The 26,736-nt window shown below is 68.5% G+C and overlaps 4 protein-coding genes across 7 annotated transcripts in view; 1 reads left to right on the top strand and 3 right to left on the bottom strand.

The window, feature by feature from the left end:
• The window catches only part of BIN3 (bridging integrator 3), a 41,969-nt gene extending 38,179 nt beyond the window's left edge, over positions 1-3,790 (top strand). For both annotated transcript variants that reach the window (XM_048287339.1, XM_048287338.1), the window contains exon 9: positions 3,011-3,790. In XM_048287339.1, coding sequence (XP_048143296.1) covers positions 3,011-3,157 — 147 coding nt within the window. In that variant the 3' untranslated portion in view covers positions 3,158-3,790. The remainder of the gene's footprint in view (positions 1-3,010) is intronic.
• C27H8orf58 (chromosome 27 C8orf58 homolog) lies at positions 2,828-9,493 on the bottom strand. The gene is made up of 9 exons (XM_048287337.1): positions 9,310-9,493; positions 9,004-9,125; positions 7,664-8,280; positions 7,489-7,576; positions 7,203-7,306; positions 6,571-7,123; positions 6,323-6,369; positions 6,138-6,236; positions 2,828-5,686 (listed from the first exon to the last, which is right to left on the bottom strand). Exons 2-6 carry the CDS (start codon positions 9,047-9,049, stop codon positions 7,040-7,042), a joined length of 939 nt encoding a protein of 312 aa, XP_048143294.1. The 5' UTR covers positions 9,050-9,125; positions 9,310-9,493; the 3' UTR covers positions 2,828-5,686; positions 6,138-6,236; positions 6,323-6,369; positions 6,571-7,039.
• Positions 9,494-11,274: 1,781 nt separating this feature from the next.
• PDLIM2 (PDZ and LIM domain 2) lies at positions 11,275-17,656 on the bottom strand. Of its 3 annotated transcripts, none has more exons than XM_048287318.1 (10): positions 17,564-17,656; positions 15,962-16,067; positions 15,430-15,584; positions 15,014-15,083; positions 14,840-14,931; positions 14,700-14,745; positions 12,905-13,059; positions 12,484-12,629; positions 12,292-12,397; positions 11,275-11,825 (listed from the first exon to the last, which is right to left on the bottom strand). In XM_048287318.1, the coding sequence occupies exons 2-10, from the start codon at positions 16,052-16,054 to the stop codon at positions 11,630-11,632; spliced, it is 1,059 nt and encodes a 352-aa protein (XP_048143275.1). In that variant the 5' UTR covers positions 16,055-16,067; positions 17,564-17,656; the 3' UTR covers positions 11,275-11,629. The 3 variants fall into 3 exon arrangements, with proteins under 3 accessions (XP_048143275.1, XP_048143276.1, XP_048143277.1); XM_048287319.1 differs by having other exon boundaries at positions 15,430-15,581; positions 17,564-17,655; XM_048287320.1 differs by lacking the exon at positions 17,564-17,656 and adding an exon at positions 17,216-17,444.
• A 194-nt stretch (positions 17,657-17,850) lies between these two features.
• Positions 17,851-26,280, bottom strand: SORBS3 (sorbin and SH3 domain containing 3). The gene is made up of 19 exons (XM_048287302.1): positions 26,213-26,280; positions 23,083-23,234; positions 22,865-22,970; positions 22,501-22,724; positions 22,367-22,430; positions 22,181-22,295; positions 22,032-22,107; positions 21,911-21,952; positions 21,721-21,807; positions 21,127-21,182; positions 20,045-20,169; positions 19,870-19,949; positions 19,736-19,782; positions 19,463-19,577; positions 19,263-19,388; positions 18,718-19,179; positions 18,555-18,634; positions 18,358-18,464; positions 17,851-18,270 (listed from the first exon to the last, which is right to left on the bottom strand). The coding sequence occupies exons 2-19, from the start codon at positions 23,188-23,190 to the stop codon at positions 18,209-18,211; spliced, it is 2,082 nt and encodes a 693-aa protein (XP_048143259.1). The 5' UTR covers positions 23,191-23,234; positions 26,213-26,280; the 3' UTR covers positions 17,851-18,208.
• Positions 26,281-26,736: the final 456 nt, after the last annotated feature.

Genomic DNA, 26,736 nt, shown 5'->3' on the forward strand with positions numbered 1-26,736 from the left:
GCCTCCGCAGCCTCCTCCCGGGGCGGGCGAGTTCCCATGGCACGGCCTGGCCGCACTCCCGGGGCCGGGTGTCTCCTGACGCCGGGACATGTCCCGAGCTCGCAGGGCTGTAACATTCAACACCAAATTCTTCTCTCCACCCACGGGCCCGGGCCAAGCCAAGGGAGGCAAATATTTCCCTGGCTAGGGGCTTTGAAGTGGCCACATGGAGATGAAAGGGGGAGATTTTGGAGCTGGTGTGAGGCGTGAACAACACTTCCTTCCCGCTTTGGGCTTTGTTTTCCAGCTAGAAAAGATGAGATTCCTTTGGGTTTTAATGGAATGGGCGGGAAGATGGAGCTGGCAGGCAGGGATGGTGCTGTGGGCTGGGGGAGCCCAGCCCTGGCAGTGCCCCCGGGTTTGTTTTGGGTAGGGCTGCCCCAAACAAGCGGCCGCTGCCCGGCTGGGCCATTGTGGCCGGGATCTATCGAAAGTCCGCGGAACACCGCGTCCCCAAACAGAATTAGTTCAGGACAGGTGGACTCGGGGCCGTTGGCTCGGGCTCAAAGGCGAGTTGGAGCTGGGATTTGATGGGATGGGGATGGAGCATATGGTATCCATAGCTGGAAAAGTACTGGGCTGGCGGGAGCAGGTAGGGCAGGGCAAGCTGGCTGCAGAGCAAGGGGTCCCCCACTGTCACTGCCACCAGTTTGGGATGCATCTCCTCCCTGGGAGGGTTTTCACTCCTGTTTCAACAGGAGAAATCATGGGGGGATCAATGCCAGTGGGATTTTGTTGGTGAAGCTCGGGAGACTCGGCTGGCGAGGCGCGGCGGTGCCCAGATGGTGCCAACTGGTTCTGCACTGGGGCCTGCTGGGGGAGAGGAGCGTCCCCAAGGACACCCAGCAGGGCCTGGGGACACGGGTGTCCCTCAGCAAGGCATCGGTGGCTGTGGGATGTGTGCAGAGGGGGAGCAGCAGCAAGGAATTGGCTCTGCTCTGGCTGCTCAGTCCAGTGTGGATGCTGGGGACAATCCTGGGGACAATCCTGGTCAGGGGAAAATCCTCAGGGACAATCCTGAGGTGCAGAGGGCAGTCCCGGTGCCAGTCCTGGGGGACAGTTGTCCCCAAATGCTGGGGAATAATCCTGAGAGCAATCCTGGAGGACAGTCCTGGGACGGATGGCCCCAAATCTTGGGGGACAACCCTGGGGACAATCCTGGAGGCAGCATCTGCCTCCAGCCCTGCCACCCTGACAGGATCCATTTCAACGCGCCGGCGCTTTTTCCGTGCTGGAATTGGCAGTGCCACTTGGCCATATGTGACTGAGCGGAGCCCAGCTGACTCCAGGCTGGGGACAAGGGACACGGGGTCTGCTCCAGAGCGCTGGCACCCCGCTTGGCATCCCTGCCCCCCGGATCCCTGCTCACCAGTGGCACTGCCGAGAGATTTCGGGTGGTTTTGGCCTCTCTGGCTTGCGAGGGGGTCCGGAGGATGTTCGGGGTGAGCCAGCTGTGGGGCTGTGGTTTGGGGGGCATGCAAGGATTTTGGGGGGCCCCTGCCAGCTCAGCCCTGTGTGGGGTTCGTTAGTCACTGTGTAAATGAGCACTGCTGTGACTCAGCCGGCACCGCTGCGTGGGGAGCCCCGGCCACGAGCAGCCCCCGGACCCCCGGGATGGACAGGCCTGGCAAGGGGGGGTTCAGGCAGCTGGCGCTGGAATGTGGGGCCCCAAGATCCCCCCCTCGGGCCTGCCCAAAATCGGCATCGTTTTGAGCAGGATTAGGGGAGCTGGTCTCCATGGAGACCGTGTGTGTCTCCGCACCGGTGCTGCTGGAGATGCTGGGGCCCCTCTGGGAAACGGGGGCAATGCTGGCAGTGCCCACCCTGGGGGGCAGCGCTCCCCAATCCCTCCCTGAGGGATGTGGGGGGATGTCCAGGACAGGATCCCACATCTGCCACGGCACCAGGGGTCCTGCAGTGCCGGGGGTCCCACAGCAGCGGGGGTCTTGCAGTGCCAAGGGTCTCACAGCACCGGGGTTCCTGCAGTGCCAGAGCCCCCACAGGCAGGGCTGGGGGTCCTGTGGCACCCGGGGGTCCTACAGTGAGGAGTTCCATGGTACCCAGAGGTTCTGCAGTTCCGGGGGTCTCACAGGCGGCACCAGGGGTTCCGAAGCACCAAAGAGTGCCTCACACAGGGCTGGGGGGGGTCGCACAGTGCCAGGGCTCCCACAGCACCAGAGGGCTGGCAGGCAGGGCTGAAAATCCCGCGGTACCAGTGGTGCCGTGATACTCGGGGGTCCCACGGCACCAGGGAGCCCCCAGGCAGCACCGAGGGGCCCTCAGCACTGGGGGTCCCACACTCAGGGCCGGGGGTCCCGCAGTGCCGGAGGTCCCGCGACACCGGGAGTGGGTCCCACAGCCCGAGGGTCTCCCGGGAAGGGCTGGGACCCCCTCCTCTCCTCGCTGGATCCCGCGCCCGAGCAGCCACCCCGCTGCCATCTGCGTGCGCTGACCCACGGGTTCCCGCGCCGGCAAAGCGCTGCTCGCTGCCGGAGATAATTGGCGGTGCTAATTAGCACGTTATTAACACACCCCTCCTCCTCCTCCTCCCCGTGCTTCGCACGGGGCACGGCGCTGCCGGGCTTGCCCCTCGCCGAGCCCACCGAGCCCTTCGCCTTGCCCACCGTGCCCACCGAGCCCCGACCCGCGGGCAGCGTGGGCTGGCGGCTCGTGGCGGTGGCAGCGGTGACAAACACGGGGGACGAGGCGGCTGCGGGAGGGTGGCGGGTGCCGGTGGCAGCCCCGCACGCGCGGCTCCCAGATGGGAAGCGAGCGGAGAAGGGCAGCGTGTTATTAAAATGTGTTGAGTTGTAATAATCCAAGGGGGTGGCATCGCCACATGGGAGGGAGCTATTTTAGACACCAACGCCGCGGCGAGGGGCTGCCGAGGGCACCCGCGAGGGGGACGGGGGGGGTGCGGTGGGGAGGAGACCCCCATTCCCCTCCCTCCCCGATCCCCCTTCTCCAACAGGTTGTCTACTACACGGAGATGCACAAGATTTTTGGGGACCTGACTGCGCAGATCGACCGGCCCGGGCTGAGCGACGAGCAGAGGGAGCAGGAGAACGACGCCAAGCTCAGCGAGCTCCGCGCGCTCTCCATCGTGGCCGACGACTGAGGCGAGGATGGGGATGGGGATCCCCCCCTTTGATCCCAGCTCCCATCCCAGGGATGGATCTGGGGGGCTGGAGCTGCTCCCGTCACCCCACAGCTCTGCGCTCCTGCCCGGGTGAGGGTGAGGAGGCTGCCAGGGTCAGGATCGTCTTTGTCAATCCACAAATGAGTTTTGCCTTAAATTGGGGGGTGTTGGAGGAGCAGGATGAAGATTAGGATGTGGGGTGCTGGATTTTCCCAGATTCCAGCCTCCCTTGGCACCCCCAGCACCCAGAGGGTGAGACCCCCCCCTCCTCCTCCCCCTCATTTTGTGCCTTAGGAGCCCAGTGCCCCCCCTCAGGGCAGGGCAAAAATCACTCAAATCCCATTTTTTGAGGCCTGGGCAGAGGGCGATGCTTCCCGTGGCGAGCATCCAGCCCCCTTTTCCCAGGAATGGTACAAAGATCCTCTACCCTAGAGCTGGGGGGTGCCCAGGGAGGGGACAGGGGACCCCAGAGCAGGGAAAATCCCTAAAGGGAAACAACCCAGCCAGGAGCAAACCTATGGAAAACCGGGGGGGTTTCAGCCCCTCTTCGGTGTGCGGGGAGGGGGCACAGGGGCTCCGTCGCTTGTCCCCAATAAAGTTTTTGGCAGCGCAGCGCGGCCGGGGCCGTGTCGGTGTCGGTGCCACCGCCGGGGCCGTGTCGGTGCCACCGCCGGGCCGCTGTCGCCCTCTGCCGCCGCCCGGCCGCCACTGCAGGGGGGGGGGACACGGGGGGCTTGGGGTGTCACCTGGAAGGGAAAAACTGGGATTGAATTTCCCCCCCCCCCGTGGAGGCGCGGGAAGGAAACGGCCTCCAAGCACGAGGAATTGGGTTTTCCAGTAAAATATAGGGAATTTAGGGCTGAGCTGGCACCTTTAAGGGTAAGGAGAGGCTGCCTGCTGTGTCCTGGGATGTGCTGGATGGGATTAGGGGTTGGAAGCCCACCCTGGTGGGGTCCTGGTGGGGCTGACGAGGGTCCCGTGTCGGCCTTGGGGTGGCACGAGGCTTCTGCGGCTCCAGGTGAGGGCATGCGGCTCCAGACATCAGGAAAACCATCACCAGCTCTTCCCACCAGGACCCGGATGTGGCAAACAGGACCCTGCACGAGACAGGGAACAGCGGTCAGGGGCGTCCTGGGAAGCCCAGCAGAAAACAGGGAGATGGAAACCCCAAAACCAAACCTTCCCTTCCCAGGTGGAGCAGAGGGGATGGGACAGAGCCACAGGAATGCTGGGGGCCGTCCCCAGTGAGGCGTTTGCAGGGACACAGCAAGGTCCCCCTGAGAGCATCCCGTGCCACGGCTCCTCCCCAGCTCCCAGCACGGAGAACTTCATCCCTCCCTCTCCCCTCGGCTGTTCCTTCCCAACCACATCACATGCCAGGCCAGGTTTAAGCAAAATAAACCCAGTTGCCACGGTTACCCAGAGCAGGGATGCTAAATATACAGAATATAGATATTTATATATATCTTTAACTGCCACGCACGCAGCCCGTGCGCCCGAGCAAGGGACACACTCTCCCACGGGATCTGAGCCCTGCAGACCTCGGGATGGATCCCGAGTGGGCAGAGATCCATGGCAACCCCTCCATGGCCTGGAGGTGTTGATTCCTGCCCGGATTCAATCCCACCTGGGCTCACCTGAACCCAACCTGGTGGCTTTGTCTGCATCCCTGCCACCCTGCGTGCCACAGCCAGACCTCCCCGGCCGCCTCACCCCCAGCATCCCACCTCTCCTGCATCCGGAGTATTCACAAATCCCAGCTCCTGGTCCATGCCCTCGGCTCCTCCTGCCCTCCCCCCAGCACTCAAGAGAGGGATTTCACCCCTGGAAACTTAACCCAGGCATTCCCAGGGATTCACTCTGCGTACTCTCCGCACTGGCTGGGGAGGAGAATTCCATCTTTTATAGTAAAAAGTGGATAATTACCGGGTTTTGCACCACCCACAAGATCCCAGCGTTAATAGGGAGAGCTGGCAGGAAGGGAAAATTTAACTCTACGATGTGGAACGTGCTCAGCCCCGGAGTCTGAGGCACCCCTGGGTGAGGTTCATCAGCACTCGCACCTCCGGGAGCAGACGGAAGGGAAGCATCACTCCAAGAGGATCCACGTGAGCAGCAGTGGGGCCATCCCGGGATGGGGACCATTCCCTGCTGATGAGCAAATCTTCCTCCTCTTTCCTCCCCGTGAGGAATTCCGGGTTAGCCCAGAGGTGTTGCAGCAATCCCGACTGTCCCCCTTCCTCCCCAAAGCCCCCGACCCCCTCGGGGACAGGGACGGGTGTAGCAGATGCCAGCCCACCACCAGTCCAGCACCACCAATCCCAAGGGGTTTCCTCACCAATTGGATGAATTAACCCTGTCCAGGCCAGCCAACACCAGCACGCATCTGGGTCCACACCTTGGTTTTCCTTGTCAGGTGCTCGGGAGCTTTCCCTTGCTCCAGGTGATCCGGGGGTACCCGGGTGGGAAAGAGAGGCTCAGACCTCCCTCCTCCTCCTCACCTGGGCTCTGAAAGGAGAATCAGCATCCCCTGGGACCGGCCCCAGTGTCCCCTTTGGGATCAGCCAGAGGGATTCAGCCGGGCTCCGCCAGGTGAGGGGAAGGGGTCCAGGTGGAGGTGGCAGAGGGGCAGCAGGGGAGGGGGTGCCCAGAGTCCCACCCTGCACTGGGAACACCCAGCCCCGTCCTGACCCCACCTCCCCGAGTCCCTCCCCGTTGGTCCCCACCCCGGGGGGCTCAGGAGAGCTGAGGGGGGGGTGGGGGCGATGGGAAGAGGTTTGATGCTGGAAAGGAAGGGGCAAGGATAAAACCCCTCCCCTCCAGGTGTGCTCCAAAAACCCTTCAGCACCCCCTGATCAGGCTGTGACCCAGCCGGGGGGCACTGCCAGGGACCCCCTGCCCCCCAGCACCGAATCCAGCCCCTGTCATGAGGATGGACAGCGCGGGGATGAGCACTCACGTTTCCCGGGAAGGAGCGGTGGGATGCAGGAGGCTGCAGCTCTGAGGATGCCCCCGGGGCGTCCGGCTGGGAGCGGTGCCGGGAGGGCTCCGGGAGACGCTGCGGAAAGGAAAAACTCCAAGTGACGGTAGGAAATCGGCAGCAAAGGGGGAAAGGGAGGGAGGGAGGGAGGGATAACGGGATACCTGATAGGAGAGCGCCTGGCCGGGGCTCGGAGCAGCATCTTCCTCACCTGCGGCACCGTGAGGGGCTCCAGCAGCGCCGTAACAGCATCGACCCCCTCCTCATCCTCCTCTATCCCCCAAACTGGGGAGCCCCCCTCGAGGAAGCCGCGCTGCTTCCTCCCCCGCCCGCGATGCTCCCGGGAGCATCATCCCCGCCCCTCCCCAGCCCCGGCGAGGGCCCCCCGGAGCCCCTTCCCCCCCCAGCGCACCCGCGGAGCGGCTCGAGGGGGCCGGGAGGGCTCAGGGGGGAGGACGAGCTTTACCCCCAGCCCGAAGCAGCGGGACCCCTCCGGAGCCTGCCCGGGGCTGAGCTGGGAGGGGGCTCGGGCTGGACCCAGGGGAGGGGGCTCGGGAGCGGCGGCAGCCGCTTGAACCGTCCGTGGGACCAGGCCCGGGCGGACAAAAGGGGCGGAAAAGCCCTCGGAAGTGATGCGGCGGTGACGTGCCCTCGTGTGACGTCACGCCGGGCTTAGGGGAGTGACGTCACGGCGCGACAGCAAGCACCTCGCTAAGAGCCGCCTCTTTATGGGTGAAAAGAATTTATTGTGGGAAAGGAGAAAAGGTGAAGGGGGGGCGCCGGGCCGGGGACCGGCCCCGGGGGGGGGCGTGACGTCATAGGGCGGGGTGTGACGCAGTTCCTCCATCCAGGTGTGGCGCTGGGAGCGGGAACCCCCCGTCCTACCTGCAGCGGCCGCCCCGCAGGGAGCGGCGGGTCAGGCGGGTGAGCAGCACCTTCACCCGGCCCCAGTGCGAGCGCCCGTCCTGCCGGGAGAGGTGGGGTCAGCGGGGGGACCCGCGGGACCCCCCCCCCCCGCCTCACCCCGACACCCCCCGGCCGTACCTTGTCCGGTGCCGGGGCACCCGCCCCGCCCTCGGAGGGGTCCAGCAGGCTGGGGGAGCTGACCGAGTGTCCCCACATCCTCCGGCACGGCTCGGGGTCAGCTGCTGCATGGGGGGACAAAGCTGGTCACGCTTGGGGGTCTGGGGGCATCGTCCCGCTCTCCCACCCCCCTCACCTGGCGCTAGGTCCCGCCATCCCACCCCATTCACCCGGCCCTGCCGTTCCCGCATCCCCCAATGTTCATCTGGCTCCAGGTCCCATCATTCCCAAATCCCGCCCTGCTCACCTGGGGCCTGGCTGTCCGAGCAGGAGCGTGGCCGGAACCTCTCGCCCCTCCACGTGCCCAAATCCTGCCTCGGAGGCTGCCGGGTGGGCTGCGGGCGAGGAGGAGACGGGCAGGGCGTGAGCTGGGACCCCCACACCCCCTCCCCATTCATCCCCCTCTTCCCCCCCGCCCTCACCAGGGTGTCCGGGCGGGCGCCCCGGGCTCCGGCCGCCTGCTGCCGGAGGACGCGGTTGTCCTGCTGCAGCCGCGCCAGGCGCTCCAGCATCTGGCACACGTGCTCCAGGTAGCGCAGCCCCTGCCCCGGCACCGCGGCCTCGGGCACAGCCCGGGGGTCCCGAGGGCTGCCGGGCGGCCGAGCCCCCCCAGCCTCGGGCTCCTCGGGGTCCCGCGGGGGCTTTGCCAGGTCGGCGGCGCTGGCGCTGAGCCGGCTGAGCTGTCGCGGGCAGCGCTGCCTCCTGCTCCGCTGCGCTGCCTGCAGCAGCCTCCTGCTGGCCGAGCGGCTCCGGGGTGTCCGCGGGGGCTCCTCTCCGGGGGGCTTCTCTGCCGGGAAGCCGTCGAGGGAGAAGCTGCTCTCGGAGCCCAGCGGGGTGGAGGGCGAGTGCTCGTTGCTGGCCATCTCCACGCCGGAATCCTCGGACTCGGACTTGAGGAACCTCCCGCCGGCCGGGAGGCTGCTGGGGGGTCCCCGGGTGCTCATCCCCCGCGGGGGCTGCCGCGGGCTCTCCTGCAGCCGGCGGTAGACGCTGGCGGAGGTGTACACGATGCAGCTCTCGGCAGACTCCCAGGGACCATCTGCGGGGGGAGGGAGGACGGGTGGTCTCAGCTGGGGGGGTCCCTGGGCAGAAAACTGGGTGCCCACCCCCCACACTGAACCCACTGGCCCCCCAAGCCCCCCGAGCCCCACAACAGCAGCTCCAGCCGTGCCCAAGGCCTCACTCCCCGCTGCCAAGGGGAGTTGCAGCCCCCCTGCCCAGGGACCCGTCTCCAGAGGGTCCCTGCAGCCGGGAATATGTTCCTGTGTTCCTACAACCCCAGCGTGTTGTCGCTGCTCCCCAAAAACACGGCCCCGGCCTCCATCATCCTCCTCCTCTTCTTCCCAAGCCACTCTGCTGAGCTGCTGGGGGGGCACCCACGGCCCCCACCCTGACTTGGGCAGGGCTTTTGAGCCGGGTTCTGCCTGTATCCCACTCCAGCTCGGTGCCGGCAACCCAGCACACAGCACGGCCACAGGATCCTGGCCATAAAACGGCTCCAGGGACCACCAGCTCCTCGCACTTGTCCCCACAGGATGGGGATGTGCCCCCCACCACCCCGCAGCTCCAGGTGGGATTGTGCCGCATCCATGGGAGGGTCTCGGCATTCCTTGCCCAACACTCACCTCCCTTCCCGGCCACTCCCCGGCGAAGGGCTCAGGGAGGTGGGAGCGGAGCTTCAGCACATCCTGCGGGCTGCCCACCCCCCAAAAACCCCACTCGGGGGCTGACACCCCCACTCCCCCTCCCCAAACACACTCACAGCAGCTGAACCTCCTCTTCCAGACGGTGCGGGAGCCACCCCACATCCCCGAGAGCCAGAGCCGAGTGCCGGGCGCGCGTCCCGGCGCTCCCTTTTATAGCCACCCCAGCCGGCGACGAGCCCTGTATCCAGAGGCACCTCATTACCGGACTGGTTCCCAACTGGTTCCTCGCAGGGTTTGGGATCAGCGATACTGGCTGGGCCAGTGGTTAAGGACTCCCTTCCCACCCCAGCTGGGAAGGTGAGAGGGTTGTTTGGGCGCCGGCAGGCAGCCAGGTGCATCCCGCCAAATCCCAGGAAACTCACTCAGGACTCCAGCGTGGGCTGAATTCACCGGTCGGGGGTCCCAGTGCTCCCAAATCCCTGCCCTTCCTGCAGCCCCCCCACTCACCGCGCATCCCTCAGGGGCTGGAGAGGCCGAGGGGAGCCGGGAAGTCGCGGCCAGCCCTGGGACAATCCGGCCGTTCAGTGGGATTGAATCCCAGCAATGCCGGGGCGCAGCCCGTCCGCCCCAGCAGGATTGAATCCCAGGAATTCCGGGGGGCAGCCCCCCCACCGCAGCCCTGTGGCCGCTGCCAGCATCCCAGTTCCCACACGCCGCAATTCCACAGGCTGCAGGACCGCTTGCCCTGCCACCACGGGGGTGTCACCGGAGCTCCGCCGGCGCGGGGGGCACAAGCGGGGCGAGAAGGGGCATGGGGGGGTCCCCACCCGCTCCTCCTGGGGGTGCCCCCCACGTTGGCAGCTCCAGCTCAGCCCCCAGTACCTCCTAGATGTTGCTGCTGGAGGCGGGTCCCGGCACAGCCGGACGTAGGGCACACACGGAGATGGGCCCAGGGTTTTGGGGACCCCCACGCCGCATTTGGGGACCCAGCGGGCTCTAGGGGAAGGCACCGGCCCGTCAGCCCAAACACGGGAAGGGAAAACCTGAATTCCCAGTGCAGCCGGTAGCCTGGGCCCCTCTCAGCAGGGAGTGGGATGAAAACCAGGGGTCCAGGGACCCACTTTAGCACAAACTGGGGGTTCCAGGAACCCCCCAGGTTCCTTCTCAAGCACAGACAACGCAAACTGGGGTCCCAAGGTCCCCAAGTTCCCTCTCCAGCACAGACACCTCAAACCAGAGATTCCTGAGGATCCCTTCCAGAATGATCCTCGCAGGTTGGAGACCCCGAGGGAACCCCCAATCTAGGCCAGACATGGGGGGGGGGGGGTCCCCCATAGCCCCAGGGGCCACCGACTCACCGAGGTCACCACGGAGCGGCTGCACCGTGAAGGCTCCGCGGCGGCGCAGCATCCTCGGGATGTGCCGGGAACGGGGGTGAAACCGGGACTGGCGTGCTGGGAGCCGGGCAGGGAGCACCGGGAGCCGGGCGGGGAGCACGGGGGCTGCTCCTCCGCTGCTTTATGGGGCAGGGCTGGGGGGCGGCACAGCCCCGGGGCGGGGCGGGGGTGGGGGGCCCGCCCCCTGCCCGGGCAGCCCCTTTGCCCCCAGCCCCAGCTCAATGCGGGCTCAAAGCGTTTATTCCCCTTTTTCCCGTGTGGAGGGCGGGACCATCATCATCCTCCCTCCCTGGGTGTCATAGAGCCATGGAATGGTTTTGGTGGGAAGGGACCTTAAATCCCATCCAGTGCCACTCCTTTCCACTATCCCAGGGTGCTCCAAGCTCCGTCCAGCCTGGCCTTGGACACTTCCAGGGGTCCAGGAGCAGCCACAGCTCCTCTGGGATGTTCAATTGGGAATTCCATGGTGAGAGCTCCGTGACCGAGCCCGGGGCGCACGGGGGGGCTGTGGCGCACCCCAAACAGACCCCAGTGAGACCCCAGGCACGAGGGGAGGGGGGTCCTCGCTGTCCCCGCCGCGGAGGGACAGGGGAAGGGACAGGACCCTCCCAAGTGGCTGATAACAGCTAATCCCAGATAACAGCGAATCCCAGATAACAGCAAAGCCGTGCAGGCGGGCACGAAGGGCGGGGAGAGGTGATAAGAGCACCTGGAGCAGGACAAAGGCCTCGGCCAACAGCCCCCAATAAACCCGGACACCTCCCAGGGACGCCGGGAGGGGCCATCCCACCCTGCGGGGAGCTCTGACCTTCCCGAGGGCAGGACAAGGCCGGCTGGAGCAGCACCGGAGCCCTGCCTAGCCCTGGACCCCCACCCTGGGTGCAGGCAGGAGGGTTGAGGGGTCGGGGGGGTCCCTGTCTGCACCCTGGGCTTGGCGTAAAACCCCCCTTCCCCCTGCCCTGGGGTCCCGGCACAGAGCAGACACGGCAGTGGAGCAAATATATATTATATTTATAGAGAATCTGGTTTAATTGCTCGGAGAAGCCCTTTGCAGTCAGTGCCCAAGCGGTGCCAGCCCCCTGCTCCGGTACCCAAGTGCTCAAGCGATCCCCCCCCAATGTCCCCTCGGTGTCCCTCGGGCTGAGAACTCACCCAGCTCATCACACACACCCACAAAGGGGTGAAGATGGGCGGCTGCAGCGCATGCCCCCCAAATCCCATCCATGCCCAGCCTGGCAGTGCCCTCAGCCCCCCACCCCAGCCCCACCGCGGTGGGGTGGGACCGCCCTGGGGACACGGGGGGATGCTGGCGGTGACCCCCTCGCACGGTGCCGGTGGCCAGGGCTCAGGAGCGGGGGGACACAGGGCGGGGGACGGGGCCCCCCGGGGGTCCCTGGTAGCGCAGGCGGGCGTGTTTCTCGCAGAACAGCTCGTCCCCCACCCAGAAGTGGCCGCGCATCTTCAGGCTGAGGCCGCAGTCGGCGCAGGTGTAGCAGGATGGGTGCCGGTAGCGGCCGTCCTGGATCCTCACCGCCTGCGTCCTGGGGATGTGGGGACATGGGGTCAGCCGAGGCACCCTGCGTGTCCCCAGGGTCCCCTCGCACCCAGGCTCAGCCCCATCGTGGCCCTGGAGCGCTGGCAGGGATGGATCCTGCCCTGGGACCACCCTGGCCTCACTCACACGCCAGGACCACCTCCATTTTTGCCCTGCGGGGCCAATGACAAGGATGGATCCTGCCCTGGCACCCCCCAGCCCCATTCCCAGCCCAGGATCAGCCGCATTTTAACCCTGCCGGGAGTGACAGCTGGGATCGATCCTGCCCTGGGACCTGCCCCACCCACACCCGGGATCCGCCGCATTTTATCCCCGCCAGGAGCAACGTCAGGGACGGATCCTTGTCCGGGGACACCCCCACCCCGAGAGCAGCCCCTTTTTTTGGCTTTGCCAGGAGGGGTGGCAGGGACAGACCCAGCTCCGGGACCCCCCAGGCCCCCAGCCCCACTCACGCAATGCTGCTCCCGCACTTCTCACAGACGTGCAGCTTCTGCACCCCCGCCACGGGCTTGCGGGCCCCGGCCGAGAGCCGGCTGGGGAAGGGAGCTGCGGGACCTCCTGCGGGGACACGAGGCCATCAGGGGGAGTCCTGCCACCCCCTGTGGTGGTGCCAGACCTCCCACCTCCCACCGTGCCCCCCTCACCTCCTTCCTCATCCTCCAGAGCCTCCTGGAGCAGGCGGAAGGTGCTGGATTGCCGCGGGGCCGCCCGCAGCTCGCGGTTCTCCTGCAGCATCTTGTAGACCTCCGAGTCCTCCTCCAAGCGCCGCATGGCCGGCTCCGAGCCCTGGCTGTGGGGCGGTAGCCCGAGGGGAGGTTTTGGGGGGGTTCCCAGCGCCCGGATTCCAGGATCCACTCGGCTGCACGCCGCTGCCCGTCCGCCACCTGCTCCCTCCACCCTGGGAGCTGCCCCGGCCTGCCCGGCCCTCCCACTGCCTACAGGTGAGTTAACCCTTTCCGCGGGCTCCCTCAGCACCCACGGGTGACAAACCGGCGTGGGGACATGGGGCTGCGGGCTTCCCTGCCGCTGAGTCCCCCCCCACACAGCCCCCAGCCCGCTCCGTACCTGTGGCAGGTGCTGGGAGAGGGGGAGGAGAGGCGCCGCTCCCTGAGCGTTTCCCAGGGGTTTGGGGGGGCTCCGGGCCCCAGAGAGGGTGGGCAGGGGGGTGGGGGCAGGATGGGTCCCTGGGAGCTGCTCTGGCGGGTCAGGCGTCCTCGCTCCTGGCAGGGGGAGAAGCGATGGATGTCCAGGGGGAGCCGGGCTGGGGTGGGGCACTGCAGCAGCCCCCCAAAATGACCTAAGGGTGCCAACAGACCCTCCCTCTCCCCCCAGGCACCCAAAGTACACCCGGACCTGGCCCAGGGGCTTCTCCCAAGCCCAGGTTCCCAGAGGGATTCAGGGATGCTCCATGGGGCAGCTGCTTCTCCTTCCCACCCGGGCTGGGGTCAGCGGGACCCCCGCAAGGGGGGCCAGGGCAGCACCCCCACCCCATAACCCCGCGCCTGCGCCTCTCCTCTCCCCACCATCTGCTCCTGCTTAGCGGCCCCAGCGAGGCCGGGAAGCGGAACCCTGGATAAGTGGAAGCCGATGTTCCTGGGAGCAGCTGCCACGCAGACGGGGATGAATCCCAGCAGGACCCCGGGGTGGGCACGGGGACCCCCTGCCTGGACCCGTGGAGAGGGAGAGGGGCAGCGCTGAGGCTCTGTGGGGTCACGAGGGATGAGCTAAAATTAGGCACGGAGGGAGCTGGGCCTTGGCCTCATCCCTGCTGGCATCCAGCACCAGCCTGCCTGGGATGCGAGGAAGAGTGGGGTCCGAGGGCAGCCATCCCCTCACCACCCCCTTGGGCACAGGGGTTTGGGTGGGGGGCATTGGGCACGGCATCCTCATGTCCCCTGCCCTATGGCTGGAGTGTCCGAGCTGGGAGGGACCCTCTGGGACAGGGAGGGACCCTCTGGGACAGGGAGGGACCCTTCGGAGCCGGCACCAAAGCAAACAAGGAGCTGGGGAGGAAGGAGGGAGCGGGCGGCCGGAGGAGCCAAGGGGCGGCCGGGGCTGCGGCCAAAGGCAGCTGGGAAGGGCCGCGCTCGGGGCCGCGGCTCTTCCCAATTTGGGCTTGAAAAACAAGAAAAAGAGAAAGCAGGGAGGGAGGAAAGGAGAGAGACGCCAAGGCCGGAGCCAGCGGCTGCCCGCAGGGAGGGACGGGGCGGCCGCGGGCATCCTGGGACTGAGCTGGGGGGTGGAGGAGGCATCCAGACCCCGGGCATCCCGATCCCACTCCCGGGTGTCTCACCGCGGCGGGGGCCGGCAGCGGTGCCGGGGGTGCGCCGGGCCGTGGGTCCCTGCCCGGCCAACACCCCAGCGCCCCGGGTTAGCCGGAGCGGGGCTGGGCCTCCCCAAACTGGTTTGGCCTCCCCAGGCTGGCGCCGCTGCCAGGAGGAGCAAAACATCCCTGGGCAGGTGCGGCGGTGCCCGCGGGGCCGGGGGTGCTGCCAGCGCGGCGGGGAGGGGACACCGGCGGCACCCACCGCAGACGGGGACCCGGAGGGACAGCAGGGCTGGGCAGTGACGTGGCCGTGGGGGTGCAGAGGGAGTGGTTTGGGGGGCTCAAAGTGGGGTAGTTTTGGGGCTCAGAAGAGGTTTGGGAACTTAAAATGAGGTGGTCTGGGGGTCAAGGGGGATGGCATGGCCTTGCAAAGGGGAATGGTTTGGTGGTTCAAAGTGGGGTGGTTTGGGGCTTAAAATAGAGATGATTTTGGGGTTCAGAGGGGGATGGTTTGGGGGTTCAAAAGGTTTCGGTGCACAGAAGCCCCCCCAGCATCTCTGCCTGGCCCCTGCAGGCCCCCAGCTCCCTGCTCACCTGGCAGAGGCTGGGACAGGTGAACTCCTGCTCCAGGGGTTCCGAGCTGGGGGAGAGAACAGCGACATCAGGGGGGTCCCTGACCTTCCCCAGACCCCTGCCCACCCCCCAGCCTCACACACAGCCGGGCGCAGCCTTACCTGGCACTGCCAGGTGGGTGGGCGAGGGATGCCAGGCTGGGATCGGGGGTTCTCAGGGCACCCTGGCTCTCATTCCGCATCCGCAGCGTGTCCTGGGGAGGGGAGGGTGACTCCAGCAGCTGCCACCAGCCCTGGGTGGGGGGCCGGGGTGTGCAGGGGCTGCCCAGGGCTCACCTGGAAGCGCGTGGCCAACCTCTCCGGTGAGGTGTCCCCGTTGGTGTGGCTGGGAGGTGGCACCGGGGACCTGGGGACAAGGGAGAGCAGCGGGGTTTGGGATCTGGCCCAGCAGCACAAAGCCCCTGGCACGGCACGGTGTGACCATTCCCCGCAGCCCCCGGCAGCGGCAATGGGAGCAGCTGCGTCCCCAACTGGGACCAGTCGGCCAGGTAACGGCTGCCAGCGCTGCCCGGCCTCGTTAGCGCCCGTCTCCTTAATTAGAGAGCCGGGAAGGGCTCCCGCGGGGATGGCGCAGCCCCAAGAGCCGCCGCGGGGGAAACAAGTGACACACACGTGCTTGGGGACCCCAGCCCGCGTGCAGACACCGCTGGCACCCAGGGGCGGTGTCCGGGCTGCCCCCAGCACCCACCCACCTCTCCACCTCCAGCCGGAGCTGCCCGGGGCTCTGCTTGATCTTGTTCTGTGCCTCCACGTTGAGCATCTCGGCCGCGCTCTCCCCGTTGATGGTGACAATGACATCCCCCGGCCGGAGGTCACCCGCGGCCGCCTTCCCGTGCTCCGTCACCTCCATGGAGAAGGGGACATGGGACAGCCCCGGTGACACCCCCGTGCAGTGCAGCATCCCCCGTGCAGCCCTCAGCCCCCGACCCCACCCCGCTGGGATGCTCCCACCCGCTGCAATCCCCACGGCCTGACAGAGCAGTGCCAGACCCTCTGCCGGGAGGGGACCAAGGCCTTGGAAACAACACCCGGAAATTTGGCACAGCCCTGCCCAGCCCGGGGGCCACAGGAGCCCCCCCCCCTGCCGCCGTCGCCCGCCGTGGGCCGTTCCCACGGAGCAGGATCCCTCAAGGACAGCAAACAGGATCCGCTCCCCCGAGCAGCCCGGCCCGCCCGGCGCCCCGGCGGCCTTCCCCGGCCGAGGGACACGTGGGGGGCTCCTACCTTGGAGACGGTGATGGGCTTCCCGAAATCTCTTCCCCCGGAGATGCGGAAGCCCCACGGGGCCGGGCCAGGCAGTGTCACCGTCAGCGGCATGGCAGCGGCGGCTCTGGGTGGGCAGCAGGGAGGTGTCAGCGATGCCGGGCACGGAGGGAATGAGGCAGAGGGGATCCCCCTCCTCCTACCCACAGACCACCCAGTGAGGGCCTCCCTGTGCCCGCTGCACCCTGAGGGTCCCCAGCGCCGGCAGCGCTTTCCTTCCGGGGAGGGGACCCAGGTCCTCGCAGGGTGTCAGCAGGCACCGCCGCTTCCTCTTGCGCCCCGAGGCCGGCGGCTTCCTCCCCCGGGGCCAGGGGGTCCCAGGCACCCCGTGGTGCAGCTGAAACAGCCAAGGTCGTTCCCAGGAGCTGGAGCAAGGCAGGAAATCGGTGACGCCTTGGCAGCAAGGCCAGCGCTGTGGCCTGGCAGAGCCGAGCCCGTGGGGTTTGGACGGGAGGATGTGGCAGCGAGGGACGGATCCTGCTGCTCGCGACAGCAGGGTCCGACACCCAGCAAGGACCTTCACCCAGCCCCAGTCCTTCATCCCGCAGCAGATCCGCACTGGTGAAGGACGCTGAGGATCCCCCGGGGGTGGCACAGGGTCCCCATGGCACCCCAGCGAGCGGCGCAGCCCTTGGCTCCGATGGGATGGGTGGGAATGGGCACCCCTAAACCCACACCAGATCCCATCCCACCCATCCCGCCACAGCCCGGGACAGCTGGGTAGCCCATCTGGAACCGGGCACCCCATCCGGCACCGGGCACCCCGTCCGCAGCCGCCGGGAATGTTAAAAATCCCAAGCGCACAAAGAGGGGCTTGAGAGGCTGCCCGGAAGAATTTCCTGGGCTGGGCTTCCAGCGCCGGGAGGAAACTCCAAACCCCAAACCCCCTCCCCATGCCCAGCCCCGCTCAGCATCCCTGGGCAGCAAGGGCTGCCGGCCCGGGGACCCCCACACCCGGCTGGGCACCAACCCCAGCCCCCCAACAGTCCTGCACCTCTTCTCCAGACCCTGCACCCCTTCTCCATCCCCTGCACCCCACCTCTGTCCTATGCTCCCCTCCTCCATCCCCTGCTCCCCTCCTCCATCCCTGCACCCCTTCTCCAGCCCCCGTACCCCCCCTCTGTGTTCTGCACCCCTTCTCCATCCCTGTCCCCAGCTCTGCCCGTGCTCCCCTTCTCCATCCCCTGCTCCCCTCCTCGGCCCCCCGCACCCCACCTGTGTCCCCGCTCCCTCCCGGCTCTGTCCCCGCCGCACAGCGATGTCTTTGTGCCCGCGGCGACTGGCGGTGCCGCCTGGCACCCGCGGGGCGAGCGGCGGGGACGGGCGATGCCAGGAGGCGTGGGGACTTGGGGACACAGGGACTTGGCACCCGCGGGGATCTGGGGACCTGGAGACCTGGGGACACAGCGGCGGGACAGGCTGCCCGCACACCCCTCCCCACCCCCGGGCACCGGGACCCCCGACGGACGGACACTCCCGACAGCCGCAGCCGGCGTCCCCCGACCCCTCGCGCCCCCCGCACCTCCCCAGTCCCCCGTGCCCCCCGCACCCCCGCGCACTCACCGGGGCGTCCGAGCCGGGCGGCCCCGCGGGGCTGCGGAGCCGAGCGCGGCCCCGGGACGGCACCGCCTCCTCGGGAGGAGCCGGGCCGGGCCGGGCTGAGGGCACGGCCACCCCCCCGACGGGGCGCACGGCGGCGGCTGGGCCCGCCCCGGCACCGACCGGGCCCGCCCGTGGGCGTGGGGGGATCCCCGCGGCCCCACGCAGCGTCCTCCCCCTGCTCCCGCCCCACGGCTCCCGGTGGGACGTGTCCCGGGACCGGCTCCTCCCCAATCCCGGCACTCTCGGAGTCGGACTGAGCTGAGCTTTAATGATGGAAAAGAAGCGGAGGCGACTCCCGGACACAGACCCACATCCCGGGTCACGGCCGTCATGGTCAGGCCCGGCACCGGCCAGACCCCCGGGGCGACCCCCGGGGCGGTGGGCACCGGGCAGCGGTGAGGAGGGGGCGGGTTAAGGCACTGGGGTGGGGGACACCCCCCGCGCCGGGGGAATTTGTCCCTGTTAGAGGCAGCCCCATAGGGGCGGGAGGGAGCTGGAGGCACTTCATCCCCGTGGGGGGACACTGCGGGGACACAGGGTGGCTGAGGCGGGGCAGTGGGAAGCCCCCAGCCCCACTCCTCCCACCAGGGTCCCCAGCGCTGCGGGTCACACCGGCGCCACGTAGTTCCCGGGGAAAGTGCCGAATTTCTGCGTCCTCCTGGACACTCCTGTGGGGATAAAGAAACGGAGAGGTTGGTGAGGGGTGAGGGTGGCACCTTATCCTCAGCCGTGTCCCCACCCCGGTGGCCACGCACCCACGAACCAGCCGTCGTCGCACTGCTGCATGACGTCCACCCGGTCCCCTTCCAGCAGCTCCAGCTCGTCGGCGTTTTGGGGCCGGTACTGGTAGAGCGCCCGGTACCTGCGAGACACAGCGTGGGCAGAGCCCACCCTCCCCATGGGTCCCTCATGGGGACACCGCGCTCCTGGGGACACTCCTGGCCCTACTTACGGAGTCCACCGGATTTCAGAGCCGTTGTAGGACGGGGCGGGCTCGGGACGGGCACTGGTGGGTGCCCCCGGGGTGGCGTGCTGTGGGGGGACAGGGTGGGTTCAGGGCAGCACCCACAGCCCCAGCGGTGCCGGGGCACGATGCCAGGGCGGGGGGCACTCACCTGCTCGGAGGTCCAGGCGGGACGCCGGGGCTCCTGGGGGTGGGCGGCCGCAGGGTGTGGGGGGCTGGCAGAGGCCACTAAGGGGCTGGCAGAGGCCACCAAGGGGCTGGGAGTGCCAGCGTGGGGCAGCTTTGGGGAGGGGGGGAAGGTGGCGCCGAGGTGGCGCGGAGAGGACGGGCGCCCGCCCGTCAGCTCGGGACCCCGCTTCTCTTCCCGGGGGGAGCCGGTGGGAACCTGGGGGATCCGGGGACCGGGCGAGCGCTGCAGGGACGGGGATCCGGCGGCGGGGCGGGGGCTGGCGGGGGCGGGAGAGGAGGGGATGTCCTCGGCGGTGGCTTTGACCCGCGGCTCCTTCAGCACCTGGACGTAGGTGGCGGGGAAGATGCCCTGGCGGCTGGTGCCCGAGATGCGCCCCTCGTACCAGTTCTCGTTCACCCTCCGCACCAGGCAGATCCGCTCGCCCTGCCGCGGGAGCAGAGGGCGGCTCAGCACGGAGCGGCACGGAATGGCACGGCACGGAACGGCACGGAACGGAGCGGCGGTACCTTGCGGAAGGAGAGCTCCACGTGCAGATCCCCTCGGAAGTTGTAGAGCGCCAGCGCCTCGCCGTATTCCAGCACCTGGAGCGTGGGAGCCTTGATGGGCTTGGGCACCTCCGTGGGGGGCAGGATCTGCGTGGGACACGCGGGTGAGGGGCAGCGCCAGGACCCCCCGGCCCCGCTGCCCCCTCATGCCCCGGGCTCACCTCCACGTAGTTGGAGGGGAAGATGCCCACGCGGCCGTGGTGCTCCCCCTCCAGCCAGTTCCTATCCACCTCCTTGTGGATGTAGACGATGTCCCCCTTGTGCAGCGTCAGCTCCCTGCAAGGGACACTGTCACAGGTGTCCGGGGGCACAGACCCGCCCCCAGCCCAGCTGGCAGGGCCACCCCACGCGCCGGGGCTCCCCCTGTCCTCAGCCATCACCCGAGGGGCACAGCGGGACCCCCAGGAGTGACCCCGGGCAGTTTCGGTGCTTACTTGGGAGACTCAGCTTGGAAGTCGAACTTGAGGCGAGCAGCTTTCATCTGGGGAGGGAGAGGAGGGGTTACAGGGAGAGCCCCCAGTCCCAGCCATCCCAAATCCCGCATGGGATGGGACCACCCCAGCCTCACCTTCTTCTCCTCCCTCTTGACGGCCTCCACGGGGTCCCCCAGGTCGGACAAGCTGGGGAGGGTCCCTGGCCTGAGGGTGTCTGCAAAGAGCGGGGTGTCACCAGCCGGGGTGCTTGGGGTGCCCCATGGCAGGGCCTGGGGGTCAGGGGGTTCAGGGGAGCTCAGGGGGGCTCACCTCTGCCAGGGGCCGCATGGCTGCGGTTGCTGGCCAGCCCCAGCCCACCCCGCTCCATGCTGGGGGTGGCAGGTAAGCGGTGGGTGACAGGGGGGCTCCACAGCCGGCGGGGTGACAGGGGGCTCCTGTGGGGTGACAGTGGCTCAGGGCAGGCCTGAGCCTCGTGTCCAGCCCTGCTGCCATGAACCCTCCCTGCTCTGACCCTGCTGCCCTCGGTGGGCAGGACCCCTGGGTCCCACACACCAGGATATCGGGGACCCCCGGAACCAGGATCCCCCGAATTCCATGAACCAAGACCCCGGGGTCTGCTCTCTGCACGCCTCCAGGCTCTCATCCCAGCTGCAGCCAAGCCGGACAGGTCCAAAGTTTTCCGGCAGCGCCGGCAGCGCGGCCCCGCTGCCGCCGAGCAGGAAGCACGGAGCAGGCGAGCGCCGGGGAGGGCGGCCTGGCTAATGGATAACCCCGCTCCGGGGGGCACTTCAAGAGCCCAAATGCCCCCCCCCCAAGCCGGAGGAGGGGTTGGGGAGGGGGGGAGCCGTCCCCGCTGCGCGCCCCTGGGGGTTACGGTAGGTCCTACAAGAGGTGGCGCTTGTTCGTTTGTTTTCCTCCCGCTGCCGGGGCACAGAGGGGTCTGTGGGGACACCCCGGGGTGCCCACCCCATGCCGGGGTGCTCCGGCACCCGCCGGCACAGCTGTCCCCTCCCGGTGCCCGTGGGGACACAGCGGTGGGAATCCGAGCGCCGTCACCTCCCCTGGGACGGAGCCAAGCCCCGGGACACGGCGTCCCTGCTCCAGGGACGGGGGAAAGGGTCAGCCCCGCTCCGGCCCCGTCCCACCCACCGGGCAGCCGGCCCGGCGCCGGGTCCCGCCCGTGCCGGGGTGTGGGGGGACGAGGGGGCCAGCGGTGCCCCGGGGGTGTCCGTGGGGATCCCGTGGGGGATGCCCGGAGACTCCCACCCCGCGGGACGCTGGAGGGACAACCCGCCCACCACCCCCAGAGCGGGGTCCTGTCCCTCGCCTCGAGTGGGGTCTGGGCAGGGGGATTTGGGGGTACGGGAGGTGGGAGCAGCCGCTGAACTCACCGAGCAGCCGGGGAGGCCGGAGCAGGGGAGCGAGCGGTGGGAGCAGCCGCCGGGCTCTGCCGGGAGGAGCGGGAGGGGGTGGGAGAGAAAAATTAATCATCCAGGAGGCCGAGTCTCGGCGGGAAGCGAAGGAGTCCAGCTCGGCTGCGCCAATAAAGCGCTGGCCGGATGGACGGACGGACGGGCTGGGTCCTAGAGCCCCACAGCCACGGCCACGGCTCCAGGCAGCTGAGCAGCCGCGCATGGGTCCAGATGTGCGCGGAGCCAGACAGGCAGGCACCGAGCTGTGCACGCATCCAGATGTGCACGCAGCGAGCTGCGCACTCATCCGGATGTGCAGGCATCCAGATGTGCAGGGATCCAGCCGTGCACACATCCAGCTGTGCAGGCATCCAGTTGTGCAAACATCCAGCCACGCATGCCCCCAGATGTGCATCCATCCAGGCATTAATCCAGATGTGCACGCATGCACCCAGCTGTGCATCCCACCATGGGCATGTCCAAGCCTTGCACAAAGGCTGAGCCCACAGCTGGATGTGCCCACAGCTGGATGCCCTGCTGGGACCAAGGGGCAGCAGGAGGGGGCCGGGGTACCTGGTGCGGGGTCCGGCGCGTCTCCATGTCCCTCATGTCCTTGTCCAGCTCCTCGCTGAGCTGCTCCAGCTCCTGCTCCAGCAGCACCTGCACGGGCAGGACGGGGCTGTGGCCGGCCAGGCTGGCACTGCCCGCGGGCACCAGGACCCCGCTGCCACCCCCAGCCCCCTGCCCGCCACCACCACCTCACCTCGATGGACTGAGCCCGCGTCGGCCGCACTGCTGCCGGCATCTGGAAAGGGCAAGGGGCCGGTCAGGTGTGTGCCCACTGCGGTGCCCACTGCCCTCCCCCTGTGCCAGGACCTGCCTACCTGCTCCCGCGGAGAGAACTTCCCTGGTTCATAGTCAAAAATGCTGCCAGGCTCGGCGGTGGCACCCCAGCGGGTCCTGAGGGGGGAGGGAGGGTTCAGCCACCACAGGCCCCACCCCGTGGGCACCCACGTCCCTGTGCCACACTCACCAGTCCATCCCGTTGGGCATTCCGGGGGGCTCAGCTGGAGCCGACCCCCTCCGCCGCGGTTTGGGGGGCGATGGAGGGGCCGTGGTGGGGCAGGAATGGGTGTCCCAGTCGGGCTCTGAGGGTGGAGGGGGTGAGCGGGTGCCGAGCTCTGCCCGCTCTGTGCCGCACCCGCGCACCTGGGCTCACCTGGCAGCTTGCAGTGGATCTGCCGGAACATGCTGCGGTACCAGTCCCGGGGGCTGTCGACGCTCTGGGGGGACACGTTAGGGTGGTGAGGGGGTGACAGCGGGGTGACACCCCCGCCCTGCGCCCCCACTCACCGAGCGCGAGGCGAGGGGCATCCCCGTCTCGTCCACGGGCCCGATGCCGTCGTACTTCACCCAGCGCCTCTCCCGCCGCTTGCTGTCCTTGGTCCAGGTGGCCGACCAGCCCGGTGGCCGTGGGCAGGTGGGGGCAGCTCTGGGGCTGGGCGTGGGGTGGGCGGGCACGGGGGTGCTGGGGGCTTTCACCTCCTTGGCCGGCCAGGTCTGGTACCACTCATTCACTGGGGACAAGGTGAGCATCGCTCGGGTGGGCATCACTCGGGTGGGCATCGCTCGGGTGAGCATCGCTCGGGTGGGCATCGCTCGGGGGAGCCCCCAGGGATGTCCCCAGGGGTGTCCCCAGGGATGCTCAGGGCCGTACCTGAGCTCTTGGGGGCTCCCTGGCTGTTCTCAGCCGTGCCGCGGCTCTCCGGGTCGTGGAAGTGGAAGTTGAGGGTGTTGGAGCCGCGGTGGCGGATGACGGGCACCTGTGGCACAGGGAGGGGCTGGCGCGGGGGCAGCACAGGTGGGGTGGCAAAGGGATGGAGGAGCGCAGCCCCCCGAATTCCCCGGCATGTGACCGCCCCCAGCCCCACTCACCCGAGTCGCCGTGGGCTGCGGGGACACCTGCAGAGGTGGGTGGAGGCGGGGAACGTCCTCCACACCCAGAGCCGGGCTGGTGTCGGGGGGCTGAAGCCGGCCCGCCATGGCCGGGGGGTGGCCCGGGATGGTGCCCCGGGGCTGTTGGTGCCCTGTGGGAAAAGCAGCTGTGCTCACGGGGCGTCCCTTGTCCCTGTTTGCTGGGCATTCCCAGGCTTTTCCAGAGATGGGGGCTCGGACGACCCCCAATTCCACCGCTGGGAGCATCCCCTGTTGTTCAGAGGCGCAAGGGACACCATGTATGGGGTGACAACGACCCTAACCCTAACCACGGTGGCACCGTCCCCAGCTCAGGGAGCCTCTCGGTGCCAGGGGAAGCGGCTGTTCCTGGTCAGAACCAGCCCTGGCACGGCTCCCCACCGCCTTCTCCATGCGGATCCAGACCACCCGCCCCTCTCCAGCGCTGGCTCTGCACGGGTGGATCCAGCCCGACGGGCTCTTGGGGAAGAACACGCCCGGAGCGGGTCGGGGCGATGGCTGTGCCGCGTTCCCATCGCCCCGGCATCCCGGCGCGGTGCCCTCCCGCCCGGGCACGTGGCTGCAGCAGCGTCGCCCGCCCGGGAGCGCTGCCAGGGCCGGGAACACGACAGGGCAGAAATATTTCCCCGCCCTGCAGCGCAAACAGGGAGGGAGAGGGGACGGAGGGACGCGGAATCGGGAACGCGCGGCCGAGCCCGGCACCGCCCGCCGGGAGGGCGATGCTGTGGCTCACCACGGACCGCACGGGGGGCAGCTGGGGGGGGACGGGACCCCCGGAGCCGTTCCTGACACCGGGATGGCTCCAGGGGCGAGCGCAGCCCCGGGGCCTCTGGGGGACACTTGTGTCCTGGCTCGTCCCTCACGTCTCCGTCCCCACCGGGACACCGGCGCTCGCAGGTGCCCACCGTGGCCAGACCCCGCCTCAAACGGGGCGTCCTGGGAGGCTGCCGGGGGGTGCCAGCCCCGCACGGTGCCCTCTGTGTGTGTGAGACCCCCCAAATCGGGCTGGGGACCCCTCGGCTCCCTGTTCCCGACACCGCAGCCCCAGGGCTGTAATTAATGTTAATCAGCCCCGTGGGAAAACTGAAGAACAGGGAAGGATGTGCCCCGGGGCACAGAAAGTGGGGCGCAGGCTCCCATCCCCCCAGGGCACCCCAAAAACCTCCACGCCATTCCCAGCGCAGCGCCCACACGGGGCTCGGCCCCATCCTTCTCCTCCTTTGGAGTGTCCCCCAAAACCTGACCCCAGGGGTCCCCTCGGGCCACCCCCTCCTCGCCGGCCCCCCCCAGCCAGCCCTTACCTCCTGGGCCGTGCCAACGGGGACCCTCGGGAAGCGCCGGGGTTTTGGGGGGCCCCGGGGCGAGCGGGACGGAGCTGCGAGCGGCAGGGAGGAAAAATCCACGGCACGAACTTTGCCGGGAGAAGGAGCGGGGGGGCCTCAGCGCATCGCGGGGGGCTGGCGGGGACAGGCCCCCAAAAGCATCCCCCGGGAGGGTCGGGAGCCACCGTCCTCCCCGGCGCTGGGTCCCCGTGTGCCCCGACCCCCCCGGGGTGCGCTGCCCCCCCAGCGCTCTCCGCTCTGGAGCGGGGCCGGCCCATTCAGAGTTTCCAGTGACATTTCCAGGGATGGGATCCAGGGAATGGAGCCAAGAGGCTGAACTCATCCCACGCCCCGCGCACGCGTTCCCGCGCACCCGGGCCCCGCTTACGAAACGGGGCGAGCCCGGCGTCGCCGGCCCCCTGGCGCGATGGAGACGGGGACTCGCGGGGGATTTTCGGGAAGGGATGGGGAAGGAAGTGCTGGGTGGAGGTCGGGACTGAGGCGGGGAGTGGGGTCTGTGCTCCCGTGGATCTCCGAGCGCCGGGATGGGGGAACGGTGAGAGCAGAGGCCCCATCCCCACTGCCACCCACTTCCCACGGGTGACCCCTCCATGCCCTCCATGCCCTCCATCCCTTCAATCTCTCCATCCCCCAGGGATAAGGGCACTGGGGACCCCCATGTGAAACCCCCGTGGCCTGCACATGTCCCACCTCAACCCCTCCAGCATCACTAGTTCCCCACCCGATGGAGAAAGGGATTTGGGGGGGATTTTTGGAAGAGGATGAGGAGGGAAATGCTGAGAGGAGGTGAGGACTGAAGCGGGGATTGGGGTCTGTGCTCCTGTGCCCCCCCAAGCCCTGGCGTGGGGACACAGTCAGAGCAGAGCCCTCACCCCACTGCACCCCTCCATCCCCCTATCCCTAAGGAATCCGGGCATGGGGACCCCCATGGAACCCCCCCCGTGCCCCGCTCTGGGGGTGCCCCGTGTCCCCCCTCACCCCCTCGGGCAGCGCCCGCACCCACCACTCACCCGCCGGCCACTTCCTGCTCCCCTAAACTGCTGACACCCCCAAAACGGGGCAGCCCCAGCCCTTCCTCATCCCGTGAGCTCCCACGTGAGCTCCCGGGGGTTGGCGGCTTCGCTGCCACCCCTCGGTCCCCACCAGGCCACCGCCCCCTGCTGCTGGGGACGAGGGGGACGATGGCAGGAGCCCTGTCCGGCTGCGATGCTGCGCCCAGGGGACACCGGGGACACCGGGGACACCGGGGACACAGGGGACACCAGGGACACCGGGGACACCGGGGACACCAGGGACACCGGGGACACCAGGGACACCAGGGACACCGGGGACACCGGGGACCCAGGGGACTCCCCTCTGCCACGGCCCTGGGGGACGCAGCTCCCGCCCAAATGCCGTGGGAAGGAGGCGGCTCCTTGGTGCCAGCTGGGGACACCGGAGCGAGGACACGGGTTGGGGACAGGGGCTGATCCTGCTGGAAGACCCCGGGGTGACGAGGGCAGGGAGGGCAGCAGGGCGGGGGAGGGTTAAACCCTGCGAGGGGACCCCCGACCCTATCCCTGCTGCCAAGGGGTGACCATCCCCTCCAGGTCCCCTCCAGGTCCCCTCCAGGTCCCCTCCAGGTCCCTTCCAGCCCACCAGGTGACACCTTGGGAGATCGCAGCACCCGCTGGCGATGCGAGGAGCAGCCCCCTTCACCACAGCCCACCCTGGGCTGCCGACACCCCCCCTCCCGGACCCCCACTCACCTCCCGGTCCCCGAGCACCGTCCCCGTGCCCGGCGAGGAGCCTCCAGCGCCAGCCCTGCCTCGGTCCCTCCCTCCCTCCCCGCGGCTCCCAGCACCAGCCTCCGCTCACAGATAAATATTTAACGCGCAGCCCGGGCCGGGATTAACAAAGGGCGAGTGTTTCCTGTTTGCTCAGCGCGGCGATGCCAGCCGGGAACGTGCGGCCGGCCCCGGGGATGCTCCCAGGGATGCTCCCGTGGGCAGGGATGTGCCGGGCGGCTGCCGGAGCCCCCCGGTGCCGAGCGCGGGGTCTGGGAACGGTGCTGGGGGCTGGGGGCTCCCCAGTTTTGGTGGGAACATCCAGGAAAAGGGTGGGAGAGCCGGAGCGTCCTGCCCCGGGCGCGCCTTGGATGCATTCGGCGGCTGGGACCGGGAATGTCGTCGGGAGCAGCAGGTGGGAGACAGGGAGCACGTGGTGAGCGGAGCTCGAGGCGGGAGGCTGAATTCCCGAAGAAAAAGGTGCTGGGATTGGGATAACGCCCTGG

This window comes from Corvus hawaiiensis, chromosome 27 (genome assembly GCF_020740725.1).
Source record: "Corvus hawaiiensis isolate bCorHaw1 chromosome 27, bCorHaw1.pri.cur, whole genome shotgun sequence".
In the NCBI taxonomy this organism is placed as follows: Eukaryota; Metazoa; Chordata; class Aves; order Passeriformes; family Corvidae; genus Corvus; species Corvus hawaiiensis.

Coding starts and splice junctions, on each gene's coding strand:
- SORBS3 (XM_048287302.1), bottom strand. CDS start 23,190: ATGGCGGGCCGGCTTCAGCCCCCCGACACCAGCCCGGCTCTGGGTGTG. Junction 22,431..22,500: donor TGCCCCTCGCCTCGCGCTCG/GTGAGTGGGGGC, acceptor GTGTCCCCCCAG/AGCGTCGACAGCCCCCGGGA. Junction 19,783..19,869: donor TCAAGAGGGAGGAGAAGAAG/GTGAGGCTGGGG, acceptor CTCCCTCCCCAG/ATGAAAGCTGCTCGCCTCAA.
- C27H8orf58 (XM_048287337.1), bottom strand. CDS start 9,049: ATGTGGGGTGGCTCCCGCACCGTCTGGAAGAGGAGGTTCAGCTGCT. Junction 7,307..7,488: donor CTCGGACAGCCAGGCCCCAG/GTGAGCAGGGCG, acceptor CCCCCCATGCAG/CAGCTGACCCCGAGCCGTGC. Junction 7,124..7,202: donor GTGCCCCGGCACCGGACAAG/GTACGGCCGGGG, acceptor CTCTCCCGGCAG/GACGGGCGCTCGCACTGGGG.
- PDLIM2 (XM_048287318.1), bottom strand. CDS start 16,054: ATGCCGCTGACGGTGACACTGCCTGGCCCGGCCCCGTGGGGCTTCCGC. Junction 12,630..12,904: donor TCTCCCAGCACCTGCCACAG/GTACGGAGCGGG, acceptor ACCGCCCCACAG/CCAGGGCTCGGAGCCGGCCA. Junction 12,398..12,483: donor TCTGGAGGATGAGGAAGGAG/GTGAGGGGGGCA, acceptor GTGTCCCCGCAG/GAGGTCCCGCAGCTCCCTTC.